The 24,628-nt window shown below is 39.4% G+C and overlaps 1 protein-coding gene across 2 annotated transcripts in view; it reads left to right on the top strand.

Annotated features, from left to right (window-relative positions):
• LOC113425232 (ephrin type-B receptor 5) overlaps window positions 1-24,628 on the top strand; it is a 182,397-nt gene that overhangs the window by 123,834 nt on the left and 33,935 nt on the right. For both annotated transcript variants that reach the window (XM_087957335.1, XM_026687285.2), the window contains exon 6: window positions 1,127-1,465. In XM_087957335.1, coding sequence (XP_087813461.1) covers window positions 1,127-1,465 — 339 coding nt within the window. The remainder of the gene's footprint in view (window positions 1-1,126; window positions 1,466-24,628) is intronic.

Below are 24,628 nucleotides of genomic sequence, written 5' to 3'. Positions count from 1 at the left end.
CAGAACTATGGAAAGAACAGGGGTCTCCAGCCTTTCTAGGCTAAGCTGCCTATTTAAAGTTCTGAAAAATAAGTGATTGCTGGGTGGGATGGGAGAGAGGTTACTCATTCACAAAGTGGCTGTTCAAATATGACCTCAAGACATACTTAAAAATGAAGATAGTGATGGAAAGTGGTTTATGGTATTATAGATTCCATTGGCATAACCACATCAGCCTGTGACCTTAAAAACAGTGAAGTACCTTGTGGCTTTTTAAAGACTAATGTACTGTATCATTTTTTTAAATGACCTTCCTTTGGTAACATTCACAGGAATCAATATAGCCACAGAGACTGGTGGTCTCCATCTTGGTTCTTCTCTTCTGAGGATTTTGATCACACATTTTTCCTTCTTTGTTACCTACCAAGCCATGTGGTGTTCATCATCAAAGCTATTTGATTTCTAGACATAATTGTTAAAGTTAAGTAGAATGTCCATCAGTCAGAGAATTGTCTGTATTTTTTAAGAGAAATAGGTTCAATTAATTTTAAGGTGTCTCCCAATGGCAAGCATTTTGCAAACAGCCACGATTCAGTGACAATTGTTGTTTTGGGGATGTTTATATTAAATTTGTGTTTAAGGTACATCAAGATTCCTTGTTAAAACTCAAAATGTACTTTAAAACATTTTTGAAAAGCACAGTGAAGCAGAAACATACTGAAGGTTACAATTAAATCCATATTCATGAATACTCAAATAATAATAATTGTCTGGCTGGGTTAAGCAATGACAGCTGGTCTAAATTTAATCTTCCTAATTTTTATTGCTCCATTAGCAAAATATGAGGATTTTAAGAGGTGGGGAGGAAAATGGAAGTGTGGTTCCCTATTGGTGGTAGTAGTAGCAATTCTTGAAATCTGGAAACAATTTGTCATGACTGTAGGCTGCTTTGGAGTACCAAACTGTGTAGTTTTCATCCTTGAAATTTGGGTTAAAATTGTTTCTTGGGAAAGATTTCTCTGTAGTTATATTTTACTGAGTTTGCTCCAGAGATAATGAAATAATATCACTGCCTACCTTTGCATTTTCTGTATTTGTCTTTTTTCTATTTCAGTTTTTCAGGATTTCATTTTTCACTGTTTTGTAGGCATCCCATCAGCCCCTCGGGATCTCAGCTATGAAATTATTGGATCCAATGTCCTCCTGACTTGGCGTCTCCCAAAGGATCTGGGTGGCCGAAAGGATGTTTTCTTCAATGTCATCTGTAAAGTGTGTCCAAATGGCTCTCCAGGACCTTGTGTCCGTTGTGGGGACAGTGTTCAGTTTGAACCCCGGCAGGTGGGGCTGACCGAAAGTCGAGTGCAAGTGTCCAACCTCCTGGCTCGTGTTCAGTATACTTTTGAGATTCAAGCAGTCAACCTTGTGACTGAACTGAGCCCAGATTCTCCCCATTATGCTGCCATCAATGTCAGCACCAGCCAATCAGGTAAACAGCATTTGCTGTTATCATTGCTTATTTTAACCTGTCTTGTTCCTCTATTTTCCTTCTCCAGTCTTAATCTCTTCTTTTTGCTGTCATAAAGACTGTGGATGATGATGAAATAAACCCAAAGAGAACAAGGGGTTTCCACTAATAGTGTGGGAGGAAACTTTAGCTAGAATCTCAGTCTCATGCCATTTATGACTACATATCAATCTTTTAGATAAGACTGTGAAGGCAATTTATGTGGAACAGAGATGGGTGAAATTGGTTAGAGGATAGAAAATGCCCATGTTTCTTCTGTCCTCCTACAAAACTAAAAAAACTTACCTTGGATCTTCATTTTGTGGCTGTGTGAAGTCACAGATGATGCAAGCTGCAGAAACAAATCTCTGTTTTCTTATTTTCTACACTATCTACCCATTATGTTGTGAAAGGTGTCCACAGATGTGTTTCAGGGTATATTTTTGAGATGTTGAGCTTAATGCTGGGAAACTCATGTCACCTAAAAGGAGAATGGAGGTGGGGTGCTGTACCTTTTTAAGTGGTCCAGCAATACCTTCAGGTATTTATAACCTTTCAAGATTTTGTAAGGATATGAAAAATAAATCTTGCAAAATTTTGAAATCCTATAAGATTTCAGCCTATGTTTTAGGTTTCATAGGGCCATCTAGAAGTGTCAGGGGTGTCTAGAAGCCCACTGCCAGTACATTTGAGCATCTTTTATAGTTTGCAACACCATGCTCAGGTTGTAATACTACGCACAGATTGTAATACTTCACGGAACAGGTAAGTTATGTCATCAAATTATTTAATGCAATTCATCAATATGTTTTTATTAAGTTCTCATATTTAATGGGACTTGTTACAGCATTGCAAGATAAAGCTTTCCTGCGTTGCCTAGTGAAAGCATCTATTCCCATGGCCTTTGATAAAACTTTTTATTTTGCTTGAATCCACTCCCCAAAAACTTGGCAAAAGGAAAAGAGCTTGCCTTTGCAATTCAGAAAAGGATCTTTGAAGTGAAATATTTGGCTCAGTATAATACTTTGAACATTTTAAAATCTATGTAAATACTGAATATTATTAAAGTCATGCTCTTTGGATTTACTGTCTCAGGCATTAGTCCCTTGGGACAACCAATCCCTTTAGATTCTCAGCCTAACATGCCTTCTCTTATTACTGAAGGTACTAAAATGATAACTGCTATTCCTACTTGGAAATTGTACAGCATTTTCACATGCTCAATATGCTTTATATAATTGTTCAATGAACCATATTATAGATGGAAATATTGAGTTTGGGAGGCAGTAGATTGCCTAAAACCACTTACTGAATTTATAGCTAAGGTGAGATTGGAACTACTGAATTTGGTTTCATAGCTTAATCTGTTGAAAATCAGAGTCACTGCTCTCTTTCTTCCTTTCCTCCCACTCTAGCACAGTGAGATGATGGCATGTTTTTTCTTTTTCTTTACTTGCTTGACAGAGGAGCCAACTATATCAGTTAGGAGATCAGTTGCTATGAGAAATGGAACCTTTTATCAGATTTTGGCAGAGGATTTGAGTGTCTGATGTAAGAATAAATAGCAATTTTGCTCTTTGGCTTTATCTAGGCAGTAGGTTTCTCCCAACTCATGTAATGGGGGTAGAAGAATTAATTGGGAGGTTGGGGATTCATGATTACAATTGCCATAAATATCTGAGAGCCTCTTATTTGCATCTTTATTTCATGGATAAATGCCACAAATAGCATGTGAAATTTAGAATCATGTACATCTGTATTTATTTGTTTATAATTTTATATTCCATTCTTCTAATAAGTATAAGTACCTCAGAATAGCTAACAATAATCAAAACCACCAAAGCAAAATGAAAATAGTTTGGCCTAGTGGCTAAGGTTCTATCTAGTCCCACCATAGGCATGAAATCTTGCTGGTTGACTTTGGGCCGGTCACTCTCTTTCACCTCACAGCTGAGGTTCTTGTGCAGAAATTAGAAGAAGGAAGGAGTATTAGATATGTTTTCCATTTTATTTAGGAAAATAGTAAAGGCAGAATAATAAAGCATAAACAAGTTTGAGAAAAAAGAAAACCCAAGTAAAATATACATTGTGAATAGTTTACTGCCTTCCTAAAAAGAATGTTCTCTTCTTCCTATTAATCAGAAATTATTTTAGTTCACCTTTTAGTGTTTTCTGTTTTGAAGAGGGAAGAAGATGCAAAGTTATGCTTTGAACTGCTGGCCATTTACATCTTTAACTTATGAACCACATGATATCCATGAAGATGAATAGAAGTTTAGAGAATAATAGCAAATTTATTTTTTAAATGCTTATACCACCCATCTCTTCTACATGGTGACTGTGGATGGTTTATAGGTTATAAAATAAATAAAAAATAGAAAATTAAAAGATTAAAACAACACAAAGTTAAAATATTATTTAAAACAATATTAAAATTGAACTAAGAAAGCTAAGAACCAAATACGACAAGGAAGAAGTCTTCTTACCTTGTCAGCTGCCTCCTTGGGGCCTCAGGCCAGCCCACAAAGCCAGGTTTTGATATCCTTCCAGAAGGCCAAAATGAAGGGGGCAGTTCTCACCTTCAGTGATAGAATGTTCCAGAGGGATGGGGCCACAACAGAAAAGGCTCTTCTGTTCAATCATGCTTGCTTAGCAGATGGGATCTGTAGCAGGCCTCTTCCACTGGCGCAAGTGGAGCATCCTTATCCCATCAGAGAGAGACAGCTCCTCAGACAACCTGGACCTATGCCATGTAGGGCTTTAAAGGTAACAACCAACACCTTGAATTGGATCTGGAGGCGAACCGGTAACCAATACAGCTCGTGCAATAAGAGTGTTACATGTGCAGCCTTAGGAGCTCCCAGGATCGGACAGAATTGACAGAAAAGAGGAATATAAACAATATGAATATTCAAATATCAAGCATCTATATCTCCAACATATTCCCAAGCTGAACATTGCTGTAAATTGTTCACAGCTTCCAGTTCGATATATCAAAAGCACAAGTCCTTTCCACATCTTTTCCTTCAATTCAGGAGAAAAAGGCAAGGTCAAAATGAGTTCTGCCACATCTCTTGGATGGAGTGTTATCTGAGCCCAGATGATGTGGCCACCTTGATACTGAGCTGCTTTGTTCAAAGTAACCTCAGCATGGGTATTACGTTTCCTGAACCATCCGTCTTAGGGTCCCATACATTTAAAGTCAAAGTCACCTATATCAATTCCCTCACTGTTACCAGTGGGATGGAATGTAAGATAATTTCAATCTATTCTGGAGTCCCTGTCCTCAGTTGATGACTTGGAAATCTAGCTGAATGCTGAGCTTGACCAACACTTAATTTATTTATTTCCGGTTAGTTGAGCTGGTATTGATCAACAGCATTTATAAGCCAATTGGTCTTTTTACTAAGGCTATAAAGTGATCTGGAAAGGAGGTAAAGCTCTCACTTCAATGGTTCAGTATTTGTCCTTATTGCCCCCAAAAGACAGGGCACAAAATGGAAATTCCTGGTGTGTCTTCCCCAGTTATGGTCAAGCATCAGTGACAACTTTTGTGGTAAGTTCCACCTCCCAGAAAGTACCTATTCCTCACTGATTAGGTTCTTATTGTATTGGGTTTATCTTCAAAATGTATTTGTATATATGCATATGCATCAGTCTTTTAATGACTGCTGAATATACTGCAAAAATCTGTATGAACTCCTAATGCTTACAGTAATAAAACAAAGGTAAAGCCAAGGCCACAATACAATAATAATACATCATAATCATACATTGGCTTCCAATTCCTCATGGCCTAAATGCTCTCTGGAAAAGCTCTGTGCAGATGCTAATTTCACCTCAAGAGGGAGGTGTAAGTCCCTGCCCCTTTAATCTCCCAATAATGTTAACACATTTTGCTGGGGTGCACGCATGTGGACAAGCAAATTCTATGATTCTAGAAGGAAACAATGTTGAAGAAGTCTAGGAGAATAAACACATGGCACAACATAGGAGAACAAACGCATCAGGACTAGATTCAGCAGTCCGTCTACATTTAAAAGACAAAGGCCACTGTTTTTAAGACAACAAAGTCCATGTTGTATTAGTCTAGACGGACACACCAGGCAGACACAGGAGCTGAAGAATAACGTTTCTTTATTTGAAGCAGTAACAGATTAACGTGGCTGCCCAGCTGGGCTGGCAGCCGGCTGGCTGGAGCCGGAGCCCCAAAAAGCCCAGTTGATGCCGTTTGACAGCTCCTTATATAGTCTACTGTCAAACGGCACCAACCAATGGGAACAGTAAGATGGTCCCGCTCAAAATGCGGACCAGGTTGAAGACTTAGCTAGTCAGGGACACAACACCCCTTTCCCTAGCTAAGGACATGCGCTGCCCAGCCTTTTGGGAATACAATGGTATAACCAGGGAATTGAACTAGTGAGGAAATTGAACTAGTGGCCAGGGACTAGCACCTGGCCTGGGAACGTGGCAAGCAACCCTGCCCAGGTGACCTCCCGCCTGTGGCGGAGTAGGGGCCCCACATCCCAAGGGTTGTGGGTCAAATACTGACAGCTGCCTGCCTTGGAACCAACGCTGTAGAGATGGCAGGTCTAGCTGTGGCTTGCACAAAAAATGGCACCCCACCTGTCACAAGGCAGGAGCCTGAGAAGGGGAACCAGGTAAGATGGTGAATAAACCTGTCTGGTGACTGCCTGCATGGGGTAGGGCAGAGGTGCCTGAACCCTAAGGCTGGAGGCTCGTTGTGCTCTCCTGGCCCCCTTGGGACAAGAACATCCAACCTCCCACCTACCTAGCTTTCGCCTGGGGGTGTAGTGCTAATGACAAGGGAGACAAGCCAAGGTGGGAGAGACCCTGGAGGTGGGTGCATGGAATTTCCTTGTTCAACGCCTGACACCCCCTCCCCTAAATACGGATCCATCCCCCAGAGCCATTGGAAGGGGGGCAGAGAGAATTTTTATTATCTGCATCTCTGCAGAGCCAATGGCTGCACCCATGTCCACAATGGTGAAAAGCCTGAAATGGAGAAAGGCCTGGAGCTGAACGCAGCAGGCCCACGAAGAGCTGCACCCGCAGTAGGCCCATCGCTCGGCAGCCGGTGGAAGTCGAGGAGGCGCTCGGGCTGTCGGCGGCCACGGCGGGAGCGGCTGTCGGGTCGCGCGGCGGCGGCAGCGCGGTAACAGCGGCCGGATCGGTGGGGGGTGGAAGTGTAGTCTCGCCGGCCTTCACGGCCTTGAGGCGAAATCTGGACCTCTGCTAGAGGCTGTAGGCTTTGCGCTCTTGTAGCGCCCACGGGGGTGGGGGTTTTTCGCCAGCCTTCACGGGCCTTGAGGCGACGTCTGTTCCTCGACTGGGAGGCTTTTCAGACTTCTGCGCTTTTGGTAGCGCCAACAGGGGTTTCGCCAGCCTTCACGGGCCTTGAGGCGACGTCTGTTCCTCGACTGGGGAGGCTTTTCAGACTTCTGCGCTTTTGGTAGCGCTAACAGGGTGCCTTTCGCACGGGAGGCTAGAGTGCTTGTCAGGCAGTAACTTTCTCCTCAGCTCAGGAGACTTTCTCCTCAGCTCAGGGAGACTTCCTTTTCCTCAGCTCAGAGAGACTTTTCCTCAGCTCAGAGAGACTTTTCCTCAGCTCAGAGAGACTTTTTCTCCTCAGCTCAGGGAGACTTCTTTTCCTCAGCTCAGGGAGACTTTCTTCTCAGCTCAGGGAGACTTCTTTTCCTCAGCTCAGGAGGCTCTTTAAATTTGGCGCGCGCAGAGACTGTCTGGCTCCAGACATTCTGTGGCTTCAGCTCTTTCTTCAGTGACTTAGCTTCTTGCCTGGGTGTCTCTTCTGATATCCCACCCTCGTCGCCAGTGTTGTATTAGTCTAGACGGACACACCAGGCAGACACAGGAGCTGAAGAATAACGTTTCTTTATTTGAAGCAGTAACAGATTAACGTGGCTGCCCAGCTGGGCTGGCAGCCGGCTGGCTGGAGCCGGAGCCCCAAAAGCCCAGTTGATGCCGTTTGACAGCTCCTTATATAGTCTGCTGTCAAACGGCACCAACCAATGGGAACAGTAAGATGGTCCCGCTCAAAATGCGGACCAGGTTGAAGACTTAGCTAGTCAGGGACACAACACCCCACATTTTGGACAGAGATGGCTGCTGGTTTGAAAGGGGTCAAAGAGGTCATCTATGTCAAAATTGAACACCTCTCTCTCAACAAAGGGGAGGAATATGACATCATCTATTTCCAGTCTACAACACAGTCCTTTCAACAGTTCCAAGAAGGCTCCACACCCATTTGCACCACTCAGTTGATCCTGATGACACAGATAAACCTCCAGGTGGCCTCAACTATTTGCTTAAAAAATGCAAATGACCAGCTGTAGTGCAAGGAGTATAAATCCTTCCATCCCCCATCACCCAGTCAGAGTTGAAGAAGCTTCTTGGATGAGAAGTGAAATGCCTTCAAGTCCAGCTGCCTCTTGAGAAAGAAACTAAAGAAAAAAAATCTTTGGGACAACCATTACCTGGATGACTGAGAATCTCCATAGACATGAAAGAAACTAACTATATAAGACTTTATAGGATTAAACTGTCACCCTGAATTGCACTTGGAAATCTGTAGACAAAGAATATAGGTGCAGATGTTACATGGCTGTTGCAATTCCAGTTCACTAACAAAGAGGACACAATTTTTTGCACCAAGCTCAGGTCAGTGATATGCATCAGCTACAGTGGAGAACTCAAAGCGGAGGTCTCAAGAATTTAGATTGAACACTCTGCACCAGATACCAGGAGCCTTAGCAGTTAAGCTTTAAAAATTAATTTAATTAATTTTAATTTAATTACTCTGGGAGAATAATTGTTGCCCCTACAGTTGAATATCTAATTACTTCATTGGAGGCTGTTTAGACACACTAGGAAAGGTTTGTAGAGTGAAAATTTCCAGGAAGTTGATCTGTATATAAATGTAAAACTATTGAAAATCCTTCACCTGCTCAATCCTATAATTATTATCAAACCAGTTATAGTAGTAATGTGGGAGTGATTAGCATACCTCTTGATGATTGCAATCATCCTGGTTTTCACATGATTAATTGTAGCATTTCAGGATAGCAATAGGAAGTTAAGGTGTGAAGTTAGAGGTGGTATTCAGCAGGTTCTGACCAGTTCTGGAGAACTGGAAATTTTGAATAGTTCGGAGAACCGGCAAATACCACCTCTGACTGGAGATTTTACACTATCCTTTCCCTGCCATGCCCACCAAGCCATGCCCACAGAACCGGTAGTAAAAAAAATTTGAATCCCACCACTAGTGTGAAGACTACATTATAATCTGACTTGGGATACAGACAAGATTACAGCATTGTCAGTGTATATAGAATGACTGGAGAAAGATGGTGGATCGCAGTTTTAATAAGAGTCTAAGAGTAAAGTAGAGTAGAGTGGAGTGGAATGGAATGGAATAGGAATAGGAATAGAATCTTTATTAATTTAGTCTTTTGACCATATCAAAAATATAAAACTGTTGATATAAAAATTTAATAGAAGGTAAGAATATATTTCTGTTTTGACTGTCATAAAAGTTGAAATAGATTCGGTCAATTATTTGAACATTGCAGCTACATTGCAGTGGCACTGCCGTCGTACCTTGATGTTTGATGTAGAACTTTCATAATTAATTGCAGCCATTGGCAATCAATAAAGGAAGCTTCCAGTTTGCTACAGCCTCTCACAAGGGATTGAATCAAATGCCACTTTCAGATCTATAAAAGCTGCATAAAGAGCCTCTCCAGGAGGTTTAGTGTACTTTGCAGAGATGTGGTGCAAGATTAGTCTGCAATGAAAAACCTGATCTGAAACCAGCTTCTTCCACTGCTAAAATTCTCTCTTGAACCATCCAGTAAGCAAGATTATAGTAAAGATATTTAATATGTAATTTACTAATTATATGTAATAATATAATTAGATAGTAATGTCAGACCCATTTTAAGACCAACGCAGAATAAACTAGCCAAAGTTCAGTCCTTTATTTGCTTACAACCCACAGACAGAATCTTGCCAGACTAAATCTTTACTTACTCTCACCCCAACAGATATACCTTGGGAGATTTTAGGGAGTGGCTATCCTAATTCTCTTCCTCCATCTTCTATCCAACTTCGGGCTGTGTTCCTTCTGGTTTCACACCCTTTTTGGAACGTAATCCCTCCTTCCTGTAGAAATGCTACTTCATTACAGTCCATCACACCACCTCCCCTTCTATAGGCACCAATCCTCATATCTAGTTAGGTTGTGTTTCTTTTTCTCCTTTTCAATATATTGACTTTATAATGCCGTTGTTCCATTCCTTTGAGATTTTTTAGGAAGATTGATGCAGATGAATAAGGGGGCTAGGACAATCCACCTACTGAAATTGTGTTTTAGCGTGTCTGGAAAAGAAATCAAATGGATTCTAGAACAAACCAATTCTGAGTTTTTATTGCAGGCAAAATGACCAAGTTCAAATTACCATCTTATGTGAAGACCCAGTTCCCTTCAGAAGTCCATAAAATTGGAAAAAGGTAGAAGGAAAATAAACAACCAGCAGAAGACGTACCAACTTAATTTCAATGGCAATGAATCATATTTAATCAATTAATTAATTAAATTTATATGCCATCCATCTGGCTACCAAAGTGACTCTTGGAAGTCATGAAAGAACAGATCAACTGGATAATATTTATTAAAGTGGTTGCGGTAGGAACTCTGCAACAGGAACTCCTGAACAGAATGACTGGCTATCATCCTGCAGATTTCTATTGTCCTGTCCAACCCACAGCCATTCACACCCATCACTTTAGCACCTGGAGTGCCTTCTCTCATTCAGACAAAGGCACATTGATAATAAATCCTCCTTCTAAAAGTAGGCAACACTCTTGTAGTTATGTAAAAACTACATAAAAGCTATGTAGAAACAAGAAATGGCAGCAAATTATCTTAAAAGTACGCTGCTTCCCTTCCACCTCACCCAGTAAAATGTGAAACACACCCTGCAGCATTGTAATTGGCATCGTAATTCTGTCTGCCCTTTTGAATGACAATTGCAGCATTCAATTAAGCTATGTCAAACCCTGTTATGCAAGCAATTCAGAATGAGTGGAATTTCATGTGCCTCCTTCATTGGTAGAACACCTCCATCAGTGAACTAGGTGGGAGGAAATCAAGTCTTGTTCCAAAATCTGGTCCAGAGGTTCAAACAATTCTCCAAAACATTATTTTAGGAGGCATGGAAGAAGGGGAGTGCAAGAGGATGATCTGAAAGGGAAGATTTCCTATGTATCTATGCAGATTTTTTAGTTCTGTCACATTGGCCCAGTAATGAGTAACCCATATAGAAAAAATATATAAAAACTCTTATTTCCTGAGTGTGGGGAGAATAATTGTGCTGCATAGTATATCATGTTTGCAAGCAAGAAGATATAAATGTTGGTGAAAAGACAAGGTAGCATGTGTCCATCTCCACCACAAGAAAGAATATAATGCTGAGGAAGTTCTTTCACTAGGTGCCTTCAATCACTGTGATTTCATTTGACTGTCTGCTATCTGTCAGTTCCTGTTCCTAGTTAGCTATCTTTTTTACCTTTTCCATGACACATTCTTTCCCTTTTTCTTCCAGCTGCATTTTGTCACGTCTCTTCTGATACTTGCATCTTTTCAGTTCCCATCAATTTTTGATCCTGGCAACTTGTATTTCACAGCATTTAATAACAAATGTTACAATAATGTACCTACCTGTCTGTCTTGAAAGGGAAAAGAAGTGATAGATAAGAGAGAAGATAAAATGATGTGAATTGCTGGTCTTCCTGAATTTCTGTAGTCTTTAGAGTTGGCCAATCCAATATTGGATGTCGAAAGCTTTTCTGCCTTTAAGTTTAAGAGAGATCAGAATTACATTTTGGAAACTATCAATAATCTAGAAAACAAGGAAAATAAATGCAAATGTAGTCTGAGTTTGGGTGAAAAAAATTATAACTTGGATACTCCTTTTCTCCTTTTAATTCACTGTAAAATCAAAATCCAGTAAATATTTGAAATGTTTTCAAATACTTCTTAATGACATATACCTATAAGATCCACATTTTACAGGTACATATATTTATTCAATCTGCATCACGTTGACTAATTTTGAACTATGTTCTAATACATTTTGACAGTTTAAAAATATATACTTTTGCACTTTTAATGTTTAATATGAGATAAAAGATACATTAAAGTGTGCATTTTGACAAGGAATTGCAGAAATGTCTTAGGATTATAAACAAAAATTATGTAAATGTGGCATACACTCTAAATAGGCAAATTTGCTCCATGCCTTGAAATATTATGGAAAATATGTTTCAGGAGTATTTATCATTTTTATATTTAAATGTACAGTATCAGTATTAGCATAGGAGTATTACTAAAATAATCAAATTAGAGAACAATTGTTGCTACGTTTGCTCTAAAGTGTTCCTGTTTCAGGATGCTCCTTGTTCAAGCCCTTTGTTCCTGGACATGCACAATGCAAATGGTAGTTTGTTCTCATTTCTGTTTTCTGTGCTTCCAAATTAGGCTTTCTTTCTGCAATAAACTTCACATTTCATGGAGTTTTACAAAGCAGTCCAGGCATTACGGTCTTCCATTTGTATTTCTCCCAGCTTGCACAGTGTGTCTTAGATCCTTTCTACACAGAGAGGCAGGGGGTGGTGCACCAATGTGCCTACTGTCCCTGTCCTATTGTTTCTTTTTTATTTGTATCCATTCATGTATTCATAACCATGCTTATACTTATACCTGTTATCTAATACTTGCTTGACAAATAAATAAAATAAATAAATAGAGACTGAGACAGAAAAGAGACACAGAGAGAGAGAGAGAGAGAGAGAGAGAGAATAAGAGAATGGATGCACTATATCTTGTCTGATAATACTACAGGCCTTCAGCCCAGAAGCACGCATAGTTCAGGAGAAAAGGAGAAAAGTAATCTTGTGTGCAGCCAGCAGAATATCTAGTGTCTGTTTCTAAAATCCTTCAAGGAACTTCCTGAGGCTCCTTCAGCTGTTCATCCCCCAAAGGAGACTCAGGAGACGTGCTGAAAGTTTCCCCTCTAGAGCAGCAATCCCATTGGGTGGTTATTCTGATCAGGTTCTTCTTTGTGTGCTGCCTTCTCCCCCTCCCCTATTCACTTCTCCGGGATCATTAGGAGTGAGGGTGACACGAGCTGCCCTTGATTTATATTGACAGCTCATGCTAACAAGGCCTCTCTTCCACCCTCACATAGTCCTAGCTCAACCCCACCTCCATTTATTTGTCCCCTTTGGCAGCTTTTCATTTTAGTTAGCTTTATTCCCTCAATTACACATACATTTGGGAGGATTTGCTTGGGTTTGGAGAAGGGCAGGGGAGGACAAGAGAGCTGGGAAGAGAGAAAAAAGGAAAAGCTTTCTGAATGAGGGGCTGTATCAGTTATAGAGCAATTGCAATAGCTGGCCAGATATTTCTGGAAAGCTTGTAGGCAAGACAGAAAGGAACAATCCTTCTCTTGTTTGTTCCCCGGATCTGGTATTTAGAGTCATAAGGCTGGCCCCAATCCTGCTGACCTTCCGAAAGAACCTCAAAACAAGGTTGTGTCAACAAGTTTCGGGATCCCACGATAGAGTGGAATCTGTTGGAAAGTTGTGCGATTATTATCTGTATCTTGGCCATCACTTTGTTTTTGTTTTTCCTTTGCTATCATTTTTAATTTAAATTGTAGTTTTATTGGTTTTTTTTATTTATTTTGTTTTATTATGTACAACGCCCAGAGTCACAATGTGAGATCGGTGGTTTATAGTAAAAAGATAAATACATAAATAAACAAGCAAACAAGCCTCTCAAAGTTTGATCAAGGTATTATAAATAGGGCAACCAGTTCTAGGTTATCAACATCTAGGTAGACATTCTTCCTCATTGCCATTTGTTGACATCTGGGTTTGGATTGCCCAGACTTGGTAGCTGGCTAATTAAAATTAATTGTCACTGAAACCTAACCCCTATAGATTTGTTTAGATTTAAAGCCATCTGTATTCATCATGCTGCTGTAGTTGTGACTTCCATAATTTGTAATGTGAGAAACTTCTTTGTGTGTTCATCTTTAGCTAGTAGGCAGTTTGGTTTAAGTCTACAGGAAAACCATCCCTTCCTTTTCTTCTGTCTTTGTATCAGGCACAGTTGTAGAAATCTCTGTTCTGCTAACTCTCTCAGGTTCATTTCTAAAGGAAAATTGCCACAATATTTTCTGTTCAGATAGTCTAATCTATTTTTTTTTCCATTAATATCCCTTAAATCTAATATTGGAATTCAAGGCAGGATTCCATGGGTGGTCATTAGAGTCCTGCTTTCCTTCCTAAGTATCCCAATATATGGACTCTTCACACAGTTAGCATGCATGAATATTTATGGCATTGAGGCTGTAATTGTATATGTGTACATACATAAACCCACATAAAAAGACACATATTCAAATAAGCACACAAAATGTATAGTCTTTTTGTCTATGTCCCACCCACACAATACAAAATACCGAAAGTAATTAGAACATCCATGAGGATGACAGAATTACTGCCTTTTCTTTTAAAAAAGGTATACACATGAAATAATAATAACAACATAGGAGATGATTCTCATTTTGGAAAAAGACAATGGCAAAGCACTCCTATACAGTACTCTCAAAACCCTCATGTAGATAAAATGAAATCAGGCCAAGTCAAGATCTACTCAAAGGAGATTTTGCTTTTATTTTAACCAGATGAAAATAAAAGCCTGCATTGATAGACCAATTTTATGCTAAAATATAATCAAATTGATTCTTCCTTTAAGACAAAACGTACTGGGTTTACTGTCAAATAATTTATTATTAATTTAATGATCATTTAAACCAACTTTATATTTACAATCAAGCTTAAATCCTATTCTTATTTTTATTCTTTTGTATACACTTTGTTATATTTTCCACTGTGTCTATGAACAGGCAGGTGACATGTGTGTTTAATATGCCTCAAGCACAGTGTTCATCCATTTATTTAACATAATTATATCCGTTTCTTGACAACTAGAATATTTACAGCAATAAAATAGCATTGAAACAAATTCTAACAAAAAAAAAAAAAAACCTTAGCTAGCCAATAGAAAGCAGCTGGAATACAAGGAGGATGGAATTGTACAGCCAAAGCTTTCATAAAAGAAGGTGATTTTACAACTGTTCTGAGCACTCAGTATAGATGTGTTTTTGAATCTTATTTGGAAGCTTTGGTTTCAGTTATAATCTATTGCTAACATAACAGTAGAATACTTTTTACTATCAAAGACAATCTCTTCTCATATGTATCTACCTGGCAGTGAAAGCTTAAGGGTGTTTTGTTTTCTGTTTAATTCTTATATGTAAAAACTAAATCCAGCTTCTTTTAGTTGGCTTAAGAATTTGAGTGGTAACCAGTACAGATTTACTATCTCAGGAAGCAGGTAGTGAAAACTTGTGTACTTTCTTCCCAGTCCCAGAAATGAATGCAGTGTAGCTCAGCATAACAAGGCTGGGTCTATTCATAAGCAGAGGATAAAACAAAGTTCCTAGGTGGAAGAAAATACTAGCAAATTATATTTAAAACTATCCTGATTATCACACAGTGCCTCTTCTTGAAGGACATCATGTGATAATTCCCAAGAAGATGGTCTAGAGTTTATTTAGGACTTTTAATGGGAGACCAGAAAGAAATTTTATAAGACAATCTGGAATATCCAAAAAACATGAAATTCTGTAAAAAGGCTAGCTTTTCTGTAACTGTTGCTAAGAGTACCTGCAGTTTTACCTTTTTCATAATTATCTCAGTCCATTCAGCAATAGTTAGGGATCTTAACTAGCCAGGATAGAAAAGAATCCATTTTCACCCAGTAATCATCACGGGTTCTATCACCTACATGACTAGTACTGTAATAGTTTTTGCTGGAAAAAGATGTTATAGGATGTTCGCACCCTTGTCATCTAACCCAGGGGTCCCCAATCGCCGGTCCGCGGACCGATACCGGTCCGCGGAACAACTCTTACCGGGCCGCTGGTTGCTGGCGCCGCCATCTTTTTGGTAAAAAGTGCTTCCGGTGAGCTTTTCCGGGTAGAAAGCTCACCGGAAGCACTTTTTCATCAAAAAGATGGCGGCGCCAGCGCTTCGGTGAGCTTTTCTGGGTAGAAAGCCATTTCTACCCGAAAAAGCTCACCGGGCGCATGCCGCCATCTTTTGACGAAAAAGTGCTTCGGTGAGGTCACCGGAAGCACTTTTTCGTCTAAAAAGATGGCGGCGCCCAGTTGATGCCGGTAACACCGGCCGCGGCGCCCAGCTGATGCCGGTACGGGCGCGGCGTCAAAAGGTTGGGGATCCCTGATCTAACCAACAAAGCCATGTTTTAATTTTTTCTCTCCTCGGGACATTGAAATTCATGTCCTACACTTTATTAACAACATGGAGTTAGATTTTTTTTTATTTTTTGCTTCCTTTAAGATAGCTGATGATATAGAATAATAAAGAAAATAGATAGCTTAGGTATCTCGAGAACTTAAACTGAACAAGTGGGTTTTGAGGTAGAACAAAACAAAGGCAGAGAATGTGTAGAGGTTTGTTTTAGTTTTTTTTCATATTTTAATTGGTATTTTGCTATTGTTTACAATGTCTTCAGTGGGAAATTTTCCAAGAAACCCCACCTTAAGATCTCTAAATTTGTTCTTGTTTGTTAATGATACATTTTCCTACTCTTAATTTTTTTGGGGGGGGGGGTTAGAAGTTATTTTCCAAGCACATCTTAGTCTTGTGGGGGGGTTGTATGTATTTTTAAATTAGAAAACAATGAAAATATGATAACCACCTGACAATGCAGCAATTTTGGGCAGATCTCATAGTTTGTTTTCCAGAGATTTCCAAAATAAATTTCTTTTACCTCCTTATAGATTTTTTTGTGTGTGGCAACCCTGTTGATATTGATTTTTCCCCCTCAAAAAAGAAGTTGTGCATCTAAATCACTAAAAAGTAGAATTGGGTTCAATATTAATGAAACTCACAAGCTGCATAAATAATTCCACTGGAGGAACCAGCTGCCTACTAAGCATGTGGCATTGCTGGGTTTTTTTTTCTCTCTCTCTCTTTAAGTTACTGTTTGCTTTAGGCAGGGAATCAGAAGAAATGGGTCTTTTAAAGCCATTGTTGGAACCACCTGTTTGCCATGAAGTTAATTGGCCGTGCAGTATTTTATTTATTTAATTCATTAAAATAATGTATATGGCCACTCATCTTAATCAAATAAATCTGTGCGGTTAACAAAATACCCATAAAATAACAGTATAAATGCTACAAGCAACTTACAGTTAAAAATAACAGGCTACTCATGGAACTGCCTCGCAGCACAAATATTGGCTGAATGATGGCCACAATGCCTGAGGGAAAGGTAATTTTTTAAAAGCCATCCAGGAGGCCAACAGAGTTGGGGACATCTGGACCTAATTCCAAAGGGCAAGCACAACCACAGAGAAGGCATATCTCCCAGGTCGCACTAAAGGACATTATTTCACAGAAGGGACCTGGAGTATTCCTACCCTGCCCAATCAATTTGGGACAGGCAGAAAGCATTAGAGACAACCAGGCCATCAATAACCTGAATCAGGTCCATTGTTATCATGGTGGCTAGGAACTCCTGACCAGCTTCTGATCTGTGGCCTAAAGAAGGCAAATTGAAACCTCCCCAGCATAGTTTGGAAAATTCCACTGCCAATTCTGCCATGGTGTTGAGCAGTTCAGATAGGGATGCAGCTATGAAATAGCGGGAAGGCACAATGGTTCAGTGGTTAAAGATGCTGAGCTGACAGCCCAGATTCGAGGCCTGAGTGCCACACAACGGGGTGAGCTCCAGTTATTTGCCATAGCTCCTGCCAACATGGCAGTTTGAAAGCATGCAAATGCAAGTTGATACAAAGATAACACTTTGGTGGGCAATTAACAGGGTTCTGTGCTCCTCGGTGTATAGTCATGCTGGCCATATAACCATGGAAGTGTTCTCCAGACAATGCTGGCTTCCTTGAACAGGAAACAGAGATGAGATCACCCACGAGAGTCAGACCTAACTGGGCAGGAGAAACTTTTACCTTTATGTGGAAGCTGGTACACTAAGAACAATCCCACCTGATTCCTAAGACCCAGATTCACAACCTGGGTCTCATAACCAATGATTTCCAGAACATTACCCCTGGAAGCTACTAGAGATTTTCAGATGCTTATAGCCACACCCCACCCCTGGCTCAGAATCATGGCTGGTGTTGGGTCCAAAATCCAAGTGGCGCATTTAGAGAAAGTAATACCCACACACACACACACACACACACACACTTCTATACACAACCTGTTTTGGTAATGCATATCAGGTTGGCATTCTCAACCTCAGTCAAGTCAAAGGCTGATGACAGATTGATCTTATATTAAGTAGCAGTAGATGAAGGCCCGGGGTTACCAAAGATGGGAAGACCAGATTTCAGGACTGAGTGCAGAGGGCTGGAATATGGCATCAGTACTAAGCACTAAAGCAGCCTTCCTTAAATAGTGTGGTATTATTAATAACAATTTCACCTATCATATGCACTTAAAACTGGCATGGCTTTGTGTATTGTGTATTTCACCTATCAAGAATGCCATTTCTGTGGGGTGATATCCAAAATGTAAACGTGCATCTGGGTCCACATGATCAAAGCTGTGCCCTTTGTATACCCAACTATGGATACCCGTGTGAAATAACATCAAATTGGATGTCTATCTTGCTTTATGCGCTTATTTCTGTGCTTATTTATTTGCCAATTCAACTGAACCTTGGGAAGAACTTACATAAGGTGGTCGTCAGGTCACGTTTACCTGTCATAAGAATAAGTCTCTGAAAACAGAATAATACAAAGCCAAAGTTCGTATGGAGGAAGAAGCTGACAAAAGAAAGTCTGAGTTCAAAAACAGACTCAGTTCAGCTGGGGAACTGCAGAGGGGGGGAAAAATCCTCATGCATAGCTCTGGCAGAGACTGTTGGACAACAGTTTGGATTGTTTTCAGTCTTTCTAAGCCCCTTTTCCTTCCTAATCACATGACCTGGAACAGAAGCGTTATTATACGTTGGAAAGAATTCCAAAAGCCATGGTGCACAAGGTAGGGACCTTGTTAGGCAGTGTGTGAAATGGCCCCAAGTGCAAGATACAAGCTAGTACATGAATGTTCCCTTAATGCTTGCTTCAGTTTGAACCCCAGAGCAATATACTAAGTCCATCAGATACAGTTGCTGGAGAATGCAGAAATATTTGCCAAACCAATGGAGCCTTCCAAATGAGAGTTAGCTGCCACAGCTCTCTGCAGACACAGGAACCTGCTTATTCCTGCCAAAAGAGTCCCTTATACACATTTGAGTCAGGACTGTGGGATTTGGAAAACTAGCTAGAAAAATTGCCAATCTGTGATGAGGACTTCAGATTGAGGCAGTAACATTCACAGGCATTGATGCTTGGGTCATAAAGCAAGCCAGGCTGAGAAAATAGCCAGCAGGGAATCTTTAGGAATAAGCATGAACCTGGGTGAAAATAGAGCTAAGTTAATTTCTCTTGCTCTAGTACAGAAAAAAAAGCAAGCAAATATGTGCTAGGGAAAGGTTTTCATCAGTTAATGCATAGACAAACTCATTAATATATAACCAGTAAAGCAGACACGAACAATTTGTGATTGCTAAGCCACAAAGAGTTCCATATCATGAATGCTTCCCCCACTGCCCTCTACTGTCTCAGGCAAATATACAGTATAAGACAGATAATGTATTATATCTACCTCTGTATATCAATGTTGACATTTACATTCTGTTCATTGACACATTCAGATGTAAAGCCCAGGCCATATCGAATTGGGAACTACACATGGACCAGCATGGAAAAATAATAATCCAGGGTCACATTAAAAAAGGTTTTTTAAAGCAAGCAGAGGAACAGAAATTAATTTAAATGCTAAGATTGTTCTCTATGAGAACAATTTGATGTGGTGATTATGGCAGCAAGCTAGAAACTGAGAGGCTGAGTCTTACTCTTGCCTTGGACATGAAGTCAGCTGGGAATCCTTGGGCCAGTTTTTTTCTTTCAACCCTAGGAAGCAGGCGATGGCAAACCATTTCCAAAATTCTCACCAAGAAAACCTCAGGGACGTGTCCAAGCAGTTGCCAGGAGTCAATACGAAGTTGAAGGTGCATGCACATATGCATATACACACACAATATCGTTATCTACATATGTAATTATTTAACAATTATATCCTTGGGACTTCCGGTTTGAGCTTCTTTGGCGACAGACCGAAACCTTGTCTCTGCGAGGCTTCGATCCGTGCTTACCACTGGAGCGCCCCGAGCTGGCTGGTTTCGGGGCTAAGCCACCCCGTAGAGGTGGTGAAGAAGGGGGAGACTGCCTGCAGGGTTGAGGAGAGCCGCATCTCTCCTCCCCAGCTGGCCATTACTCCCTTTCCCGAAAGCGGTTGTAGTGGTGGTCAGAAATGGCCACCACAAAGAAGAACTCAACCGGAAAAGAATGTGCAGGAGGAAGATAAGAAGAGAAAGTTTTGGTTGACTGGATCAAACAGCAAAAGCAACAAATAAGGTACCCTGGAATTGAAACTATTAAAAAAAACAATAACATTGTTCCCTAAGAAGATTTGTAAGCTGCGAAGGAGAGAGAAAAGGGAAAAGATTTGGGTTTTTTTTCTCCTTTTCCTATACTGACAGCTAAGAAGCAAGAAATTGGAAAAAAAAATCCACTTTGACATTAATAGGCATTTAATGCTGACAATAAAAAGTCAAAGGGATAATAAAGATTTCTGGATAACCAAAAGCTTTTGAAAACAGGAAAGGAGAGAAAAAGAATAAAAGGGCAGGATCTGGAAGAGAGACTGCCTGGAATGAAAAAGAACTTACAGCAAAATCTCAACAAGACTTCCAAAAGATACATTTTAACTGAAATATCGCAACAAAAATCCCAGGAAGAGAAAGTAGAAAAAAAAATAAGAAGAAATAACTTGGGACTATTTGGATTACTTGATGATTTCTGGATTTTTGGTTATTGTATTTGAATGACTAAAATCAATCGGGTGGTTGTTTAAAACTGTTTAAAATGGCTCCACTTTTAGAAGAACTGAAAATGGAACTTAAAAAGTACAAAGAAGATGCACAAGAAGGGAGAGGTTCTTTTGGCTTCGTATTTCAGTTTTTAGAAATGGAGATTTGGAATTATGAGAAACAACAAGAAATCCCTGCAGAACAAGAAGATTGCGACAAAGAAGAAGCCATCTTTAATGAACAAGTAATCTTAGGTGGGAAAAAAAAGGAAAGGGGGAAAGAGAATGGAAAGTTTAAGATTGGGAAAAATAACCCCAAAAAGAATAGAGTGAAAAATAAGTATAAAATCAGAAAGCAACAGAAGAGGGAAATGCAGAAGAGAGAATTAGAAGTAGAGAGACAAGGGGTAAAAAGGGGAGGGAGAAGAAGAGAGGGAAGAAAGAAAGGAAAAGAAGTTATAAAGGACAGAAACAAAATATAGAGAAACAGGGCCTATTTAGAGATAATGGGTGAAAACCTAATGGAAAAAGGGATTCTGCAAAGGTACATAAGATAGTATTGTTATATTAGAAACAGAAATGATTTTAGAAAATATGAAACAATGTATGATTAAAATGTTTGATAAAATAGCTATCGTAATTCAGTGGAATGCCTGTCAATAAATAAATGTAACAAAATGAATATTTAATGATTTACAAAACATATGTGAAGAGAAATAAGAGAAAAATTAATTATGGAGATTATATGTGTCTTTAAGGAAGTATGATATTCAATTGAAAAGAAGTGTTAAAGATGTTAAGATTTTAATGATTATTAATGATAGAACTGAATTGGAATGGAATGAGGGTTTATAATTACATATATTTATAATCTTTTTTTTTAAGAATATAGTGTGTATTATAAGAATGTACCAAGCAGAATTGATTGGAAGTTATGTATTATGTATTATATTGAAGGTCATAACCTTAAGGTATATATTGAAGTTTAAACAAGAGTTGAATGAATGTAATTAAAAGATATAAAGGTGTCATACTCCAATTAGTAACTACAGGAGAAAATTTGTTTAATGAAAAAAGATAATATGAAATTGAAACAGAACAGACAAAAGTATAAATATAATTATTTGAATTGAGATGAGATAATCAAAATAAAATTGAGAAAATTGAAAGAGGAGAAAAACTATATAGAAAATGTAGAATAGTATAAAATATGGAATAGAACACAAAAAGGAGCATGAAATTGAGTTTTGTGTCTGTATAAAGAAGTTCAACCCAGGACCATGCTATTTTCAAAAAAGATGTTTTAATTGTATTTTGTATGTGTGAAAACCCAAATAAAACTTTATTTTAAAAAATCAATTATATTTTAAGACTTGTGTACATATTCCCTCATGGACCAGGGAACTCCTTCTAATGATGTGGTATGAGTGTGTACTTAGTGCACTTAAACAACATATTAAAGATATGTAAATCCAAGATAAGGAATGTTTATTTGAGCAGTCAAACTCCCCTTTTTAAAGCAGTGAGATATTTATATCAAATAACTGTCCCCAAAATTCAAAGGACATTAACCTTAGCGTGCTGCAACATACTTCCCACAGCAGTTTTGGAGGGCCAATACGAAAAATACCATATGAGCTGAGACTGTGCCCCTGTGGACAAGGGGCCATTGGAACTATAGCTCACATCTTGCTATGCTGTATCTTCTACAAGGACTCAATGATTCAATTTATAACATCTTACCTGATAAACTATCCAGGAAATACTGATTTATGTGCAACACTATTATCAGATCACTATGAAGTAGTTTCTCTGAATTCTGCTATTTGTATGTAAAATTAGCTAAACCAGGGGTGTCAAATTCAAAGCCTGCAAGCCTGATTTGGCCCGTGGGGTGCTTAAATCCAGCCCATGGGGCTGGCCTGGAAATATCAAAAGATTGGCCCGCAGTGCCTCTGCTGGCCGAAAATGGCCCATTTTTGGCCCGTTTTTTTGGCTGGCAGAGTGCTGCAAGAGACCATGCAGGGCGAAAATGGGGCAGAGGGGGCTGTGTGCAGTGCCCCCACGACCAGGGGTGGGATTCTACCAGTTTGCACCTATTCGCTAGAACCGGTTGTTAACATTCTAAGCAGTTCAGAGAACCGGTTGTTAGAAGAAATTACTGACCTAATACTGTAAGGAAGGCAGGAAGAAAACATTCTGGTGTTGCTTACAGAAACTTCCTCTTCGTTAACCCTTATTACATTCTTGGCAGGACTAGACTTCCTGTCTCAGGAACGTCTCTGGAGTTTTTTTCCCCTCCTTTGCTGTTACTTTGCTTGTGTGGAGTGACCATTCAAAGTTACAATTGCACTGAAAAAGTGATTTATGACCGTTTTCACACTTACGACTATTGCAGCATCCCCACAGTCATGAGAGGCCAGGCGAGGAGATGCGTGCCTCGATGTGAGTGATATTGAGTTGGCCACGCCCAGCCAATAGCATGACCACCAAGCCATGCCCACCAACTAAGCCACGCCCACAGAACCAGTTGTTAAAAAATTTGAATCCCACCCCTGCCCACGCCCCATTTTGGGTGGCAGGATGCTGCAAGAGGCATCCGTTTTGTCTCTTCCTCCCACTGGCCCACAGAGGAGAACTACAATGCTGATCCGGCCTTCTAAGAAACCCCTGAGCTAAACTTTAACTGCCCACTGTTAATTCACTACCAATCGCAATATATTATACTGTCTGTCTTTTATTTTTATTTTTTCTATTATTGTTGTTTTTAATGCTTTTATTTGCTGGCCTGTGACCATAATAAAATTTGATTGATATACCGTCATGGAGAAAAACTATATAATGGTCAGTGTGAGTTGAAAACTACTTGATGGCACATAATCTATACATGCATGCATACATACATACATACCAGTGGTGGGATTCAATTTTTTTTACTACCAGTTCTGTGGGTGTGGCTTGGTGGGCGTGGCAGGGGAAGGATATTGTAAAATCTCCAGTCAGAGGTGGGATTTGCCAGTTCTCCAAACTACTCAAAATTTCTGTACCAGTTCTCCAGAACTGATCAGAACCTGCTGAATACCACCTCTGATACATACTGTACATACATACATACCTACATATTCCCAGTGATTGCTACCTCTTTACATCGCTTTTGTTTCCATGCTTAAAATAAAGGAACACTCCACTGTCTTACACAGAGAGAGCAGCACAGAGTTTTCTGTGAAAGAGAACAGAATAGGGGGCTACAGAGGAGCTACATCTGATTGTTTTTACTGGCTGGGAAATACAGATATGGGAGGGAAGAAATTAGACACATGATATATTGCTTAATAATGTAGACTGAATTGTAACCCATCAAGGCAAATATGTGTTACCAGCCATATGTGCTGTCCTACTAGGAATTACATAATGCTTTTTTCATGCTGTGTCCTTTTAAAATATATATTATATATATATATATATATATATATATATATATATATATATATATATATATATATATATATATATATATATATATATATATATATATATATATATATATTTAAAACTCTCCAATAACAAGCCATGGAAATGGTCAAGGGCTACACAGACCATTTTTGGAAAACTTAGTGCTGCAAAGGAGTTGGATTTCCATGCCTACAAGAAAGAATGTACAGTATGTGGGGATCCGGTTCTTTGTTTTATCTTTATAATCCTGGGGTGGGCATGTTTTGGGGTTTACGCTATCATTTTCATGAGGTTCCTGCCTTGAAGTGGCAAAACGCTGACTTGTTGGTTTTCATCAGGCATGGTCAGAAGGGCTTCCGATGGCTGTTTTTAGCATCCTTGCTAAAAAACAGCAAGGATGGGGTTGTAATGTTGCCAAATCTTGAAATAAATAGATTGATTCCCGAATGCAAATATTTACGTACCCCACCAATAGGATTACCCGCTTCCTTCTGTTGTAAATACATACCCTTCTTTGAACTTAAGTCCCAGGATTGTTTGATTGTTTGTCTTTTT

Source organism: Notechis scutatus, chromosome 2, assembly GCF_049901735.1.
Source record: "Notechis scutatus isolate UNSWTSFEM ecotype Mainland chromosome 2, rNotScu1.2, whole genome shotgun sequence".
NCBI lineage: Eukaryota > Metazoa > Chordata > Lepidosauria > Squamata > Elapidae > Notechis > Notechis scutatus.
This window is presented reverse-complemented; position numbering and strand designations above follow the sequence as displayed.